At 36.5% G+C, this 6,000-nt stretch overlaps 1 protein-coding gene across 2 annotated transcripts in view; it reads right to left on the bottom strand.

Annotated features, from left to right (window-relative positions):
• Positions 1–206: 206 nt before the first annotated feature.
• Positions 207–6,000, bottom strand: part of USP7 (ubiquitin specific peptidase 7) — a 72,612-nt gene continuing 66,818 nt past the window's right edge. For both annotated transcript variants that reach the window (XM_040574420.1, XM_040574421.1), the window contains exons 29-31: positions 5,281–5,352; positions 4,290–4,380; positions 207–1,562 (exon numbers count right to left, since the gene is read on the bottom strand). In XM_040574420.1, coding sequence (XP_040430354.1) covers positions 1,456–1,562; positions 4,290–4,380; positions 5,281–5,352 — 270 coding nt within the window. In that variant the 3' untranslated portion in view covers positions 207–1,455. The remainder of the gene's footprint in view (positions 1,563–4,289; positions 4,381–5,280; positions 5,353–6,000) is intronic.

Raw genomic sequence — 6,000 nt, 5'->3', positions numbered from 1 at the left:
CAACTGAACAGAAAACCCCACAAATTTTCCCCCAAACTCCAAAACAACCAATATGAGGGTTATACAACTGTCAACACTGAAAACAAGAAAACACACCTTTAGCAAAACCTCACAAATAAAAGTACTTTCCCAGAACTCTATTTCCATGGAGAAGAGAAAATCTTCTTCAACTTCCATGTCATCACTCACTGAAGAAAAATTTTATAGAAAATTTTATTCAACATACAACATTTTCCAGCAAAAAAAGGCAATATACAGGAAGAGTTGTTGTACACTGCGGCTACAGAAACAAAATAAAATACTGGAAAAAAATGTAAAATTAAGTGTGAATTGCTGATTCTATCTTTACTGCACTCAAAACTAGACACGCGGCTGGCATTAGCTCCAAAATAAAAGGAAGCAGTCTGGGGACTGAAATAAAACTACACACAATGAATATCAACATCAGTGAAATTCACTTGCAGAATCACCCAACAAAATTAACCTCCAAGTGTTAAATTGTACATGTTCATTCATTAAATATACAATTTCAGTTTTACTTTTTTTCTTTTTTTTCCTCCTTTTTTATACAAAGTCAACAGCTTACTAAATACTAGTGAGCATGCCCCTCTGTGCTAAAAGGCTATTTCTTGTGTTTTCCCCATCTCTTCCCATATTAACTAAATTAATGATATTTATAATCCTTTCACTTGCTTTTGCCAACTTTGAGTGTCATTCTATTTCCCAGAAGATGGCATAATAAATTGCAACTGTATTCAACAATGGTTGAAAATTTAATAAAAAGACCCAAATATCTCATTTTAGGAGTCAGGGCATCCACTTGGCAAAACAGGATGCAAAGTAGTGACTAAATTAAATGAAAACTAGTTTATTAAAAAAGGATTCTATGCAGCTGGAGGAGACAAAAATCCCGAATAAGTGCCAACAATGTACACAATGAAGTAGAGATTGCTATTTATTGATGATGTGAGTTTTTTGCATTTACAAATGCACAAAAATGTCATTTAAAGTATAACTGAAGGAAATAAATCTGATGTGAGTCTAAACATAAGACTTACTAGCTGCAGTGATGGTGAAAACCATACCAGGAAGGGCAGCCAGCCAGCTTATGCCATCTATAAACGTACTACAGACAAATATTTTGCCAATGTCAACTGTTCTACTAAACTCTTCCCTCATTATGCTGACAATTGCCTTGCATTACGTTTACCATAAAATAACTCTCATTGGCATCCAAGCTTTATAAAAACACCTTCATTTTGCTCAAAAAGGGCAGTCAATAGATACAGAGAAGCCAAACTGAACAGCCTCAACAAAATAAAATTAACATCAGCAGCAAATCCTCTTGCTGAAGACTTCAGATATAGTGCACGTGTACCAAAGTTCTACAGTTGTTAAAAAGGTGCACACACACACTTATTTTTGTCCCTTGCCTTGACAATCTGGTTATGTAAGTCAGTTATGGATTTTAATAGCTTTTTCAAGGTAAGTGTAGCGACTTCTCTTTGGGGCTTTATTGAAATGGTCAAGCCCTAGCCATGGCCTTGGATGAGACATGTTGCCTAGAAAAGAAAAGAGAAAAAAAATGAAGTTTTTAAGAGTAAGTTGAAAAGACTCCTTTACACAAACTACTCATGCGTGCCTTGTTCAGTTTGCTAGGAATCATACAGTATGGAAGAGGGCTGCAGAACACTCCTATAGTCCCCAGCCATGACAGCTGCTTTCCTGACCACAACTTTCCTCCCAGTAATATTTCTACAACTGTTTCTGCATCAGGGAGCTGGTTTTCCTCCTCTTCAGTCACTTACAAGAGTTTACAGCAGTGAAGTATGTGCTAAAGTTAAAAAACAAAAAACAACAACAACAACAAAAAATACAACCCTTGCTTTTGCAATTTATGGCTAGAGGCACGTCAACTGAAGTACCGCCTTTCACAGAATTGCTGGGCAGTGCTTGAAAGAGGAAATCATCATCTAAATATGATAACCAATAGTATTTGCCACAGTATAAGTGATTGCTGCTGTATTAAGTTATTCTTATCACCTGGTTATGTAGGAACATTCTTAAGTACATGTAAAATGCAAATCATGAGTTTATTAAGAAATCATGTAACTAACCTTGTACTTATTTTCTGAGAAAAAATTTAGTCATATTTGAACTATACAGAAAACATACAGAATTTTTCACTTGTTCAACCCAATATTGTTTTACCTACTGCTAATTTTCATGAAAAAACACATTCCATGTACTTCTTGCGAATGGAAAATACTCCCTTTTAAGATGTCTTCAATGAAGAGCATCATATGTTCTTTGAAGTGAAATGATAACGGCACAAACTAAATAGCCCCCAGCAAGAGAAGCACACTCCTACATTTCAGGACATCAACTGTAATCACTAAAGCATAAAACACTTGACCTTTCTGGTTGCCTGCATCCACATTTTTGGATATATTTTCTTCAATCAAAATAATTTTTCTTTTTGACATAACGGTCAATGTCCAATATAAAAGTACTGCCAATCTGGTTGAGATCACCTTAATGTCTTTTAAAGAAAGAAACTAAATCATACGCTGTTAGCACAATTGTCATTAGAGTGCATCTTTACAAAAGGAGAGGGACAGCACTGATTGACACCAACTATGTTGATAAAATTAGCAAAAGCCAAACCTTCAGTTCAGTCAGTCCAGCACATGTTAAAAGCTGGTATTTGTAGAAACTTGTGAGCCCTACACCTTGAAATACTATTTAGATAAGAAAGAATTACAACATCATATTATCACCCAACAGGATAATCTTGTGGGGAGTTAATTCTATCAAAGTCTATAATATCAAAAGGGCAACTCTCAAATGGAAACCCACTAGTCTCAGATTCCCTACAGCTGCTTCAAACACCAAGTTCTCCCCTTTCCAATTTCTTCTATGTTCTGTACTTTTGACCTAGTTACCTAGTCTTTCACGTTGCCTCAGCAATACTGGCTCTAGCTTTGCTCAGAAAGTCCAATAACTCGTTTTGGACTATTGCCTTCCCTTTCCCTGCACTCAGAAAGATTACTTAAAACAAAATCAGGACTCTGCCTGCTCTGAACATACAAGAAAGAGCTTATTTGCCCACTGACAAATGTCTACCTCTGAGTTAGTCATCCAGAGACCCCTCATAATGTGTGCAGAAAACCAGGTCCCCCCAGTGACACCAACCACACTTCCCTCTGCTCACTGATGGGCTGGTCACATTGAGACATCCAAAGTTTTGGCAAGTCCCCTCATATTCACAGCCGTTAGCCATAAACCTGGCTGTATAACATACCACAACAAGATGACTTCTTGCTAGGTCCCTGCAAAGTACTCATTAACACTACAGGCCTAATTCTCTATGGATTTTGAAATAAATGAACAGTTACAGGAATTGTTTACAATTGTTATATAAGTCCAGAGCTTGAAAAACATCAGAGCAAATCTGGCAAATTTGGGGGGGAAAGAGAACTCATGACTTTCAATACAGCCCTAACTGCAAGTTCAAGGGTGTAATTTCCAGCTAAAATTCCCAAAAGATGACTGTGGTGAGACTCCTCAATGACTAACCTGGTTTCTCCTATGTGTATATTCCTCAGAGAATAAAGCTTTAAATATCAGTTGAGTAAATAAGATGGTAGACCACCTCCACAGACAAATTCAGAGCAGAGCTGAATTTGTAGCTTGGTGAATCTTGTCTGAAGAATCTAAACAGCATCCTAGTCACATCTGTAATATTCTTGTTTGATTCTACAGATTCATTGAAGATATCAAGAAAGAACAAGAAATGTCTTCAATGAATATGAGAACTCAAATACCTCATTGTGGCACACTTAAGGAGCTTATGAGGATGCACCTTTTTATGTTTTAGGAATAATATGAGCACCTACTCCAATAACAATGTGAGAATCAAATACACAAAGGAGCAGATGGGCAATACAGATACAGTGCAAATAACATAACTCTCTTCTGTAAAGCATGCTGTATGGATATTTGACCCATTTGGTTGCTCAAATGCTGGTTGTTCAAATGCAAACTTTTAGCTCACAAGCAAACACTATGCAGTAATTCATATGTCTACAGAACATATATTCTCAAGACTAACAGTTAAGTGTGCATACAAGTATAGGCAAATACTTGCTTAGTTACTATATTCAGAGTACTTGACGTACAAAGAACAACTAATCTGTTTCTGTGTTCTGAGTTAGGGATAACTGCCTTATAACAACTGGCAGACCTGACTTCAGCAGGTCAGAATAGTCAGATTGAGAACAACTCACCAGGTTGGGGCTCAAAATCTTTCAAGTTCACTTCATACTCATCTTCATTGAGATATTGGTGTCGGCCCATCATTACAATTGCAAATTTAAACTATGAAAAGGAAGAAAACTGTTAAGATACTGTACTAAAATAAAGCCTCCAAGTCTAACTTCATAATATAAAACACAGCTGGTTATGAGTGGTATTCTTCAGGGGTTGATACTGAAGTCAATTCTGTTTAAGATCTTCATCAACTACTTAGACAGCAGGATAAAATGAACAGTCAGGAAATCTTGAGACTGCACCTGGAATATTGTGTCCAGGTTCAGGCCCTCCAATGAAAGTGAGATGGAAACAAACTGCAGGTTTTCCAGCAAAGGCCAGTAAGACAGGGGGCTGTAGCATGAGGCATAGAAGCAGCTAAGGGAAACTTGTTTATTTAGCTCAGAGAACAAAAGGCTAACAGGAACATCCAGTCTTCCACCAACTGAAGGGTGATACAGTGAAGACTGAGGCAGACTTTTCCAAGAGGTGCACAGCAAAAGGACAAGAGGCTACTATCACAAGCTGCAAAATGACAAATTCTGATCTCAAGTAAGAGAAAGACCTTCACAATGAGTGATATAGCTCTAAAATAACTGTCCAGAACGTGGCAGAATTGCCACTCTTAGGAATATTTAAATTGCGACTAGGTAAAATCCTGAGCAACCTGACTTAACTTTAAGCTAGCTCTACTCTGAGCAGGAAACTGAAGCACGTGGCCTCTTGAGCTTCTGTACCATCCAAACTTTTTCTAGGTTATTCTGCTATTTTGCTGAGTATCTCCTTTTACACAGTACAGAAGTACTAGCCCTACACATTTTACCTAATTATTCTCAGAAAGGTCATTAGGGCAAGCAACTGTTCTACTGATCAACATCTACACTTATCACAAATTTACAGTTTTCCGACTTTTTGAAATAAACTTAGAGTCTGCAATCAGCAATAAAACTTCTTCCAACTTGCCATTACCTTTTCAAATTCTTTTTCTTGTATGTCCAGCATTGTCTGAATCCGCTTCATAACTTCTCTGAAGTGTTCACCCTAATGATTACAACAAGATTTTTAACGTCAAAAAATAGGAAACAAAAGGGGTGCTGTATATATTTCCTGCTTCAAGCTACATCAGAATACATTGCATATCTTAATCTCTCAGCTATTACCAAAATTACTGAAGTGTCAACACTATCTACTACAATAGAGTATGTACAATGTACAACTTTCTATAAACTCGGCATCTGCAAGTCTTACTAATTCATCTTTATGCAATCTATCCCGTAAATTGACTTGCTCAATATATACAAGTTAAGAAACAAAGTTAGAAAATTAGCAGCAAAATAGGGATTTTAAAAATATACATATTATTATTTTTAAGCGATCTTTCCTAAGCATATTGCTTCTTCAAACCTCTACAGCTGTGATGCTTCCCCTCAACTGGTAAATTTTATAGTATTTTTCTGCATGTTGTGTATATAAGCTGCTTGAAATATAATACCAGACAGTGTTAACTTAAAGATCAATAGAGCTATCTTAGGGAAATGCAGTGCAAATAGTCTCCACCAAAAATTAACACAAAGATCTTACTCTACATTGGTCAAAAACATGGAAATATGGTAAAATGACACAAAGATTCAGAGGTGTGGACATATTTCTCACTCCAAAACTTCTATGAAACTATGTAATTTTCGTATA

The sequence above is a fragment of the Cygnus olor genome, chromosome 15 (genome assembly GCF_009769625.2).
Source record: "Cygnus olor isolate bCygOlo1 chromosome 15, bCygOlo1.pri.v2, whole genome shotgun sequence".
Classification (NCBI taxonomy): domain Eukaryota; kingdom Metazoa; phylum Chordata; class Aves; order Anseriformes; family Anatidae; genus Cygnus; species Cygnus olor.
The sequence above is the reverse complement of the archived record's forward strand: the minus strand, read 5'-3'. Positions and strand labels throughout refer to the sequence as shown.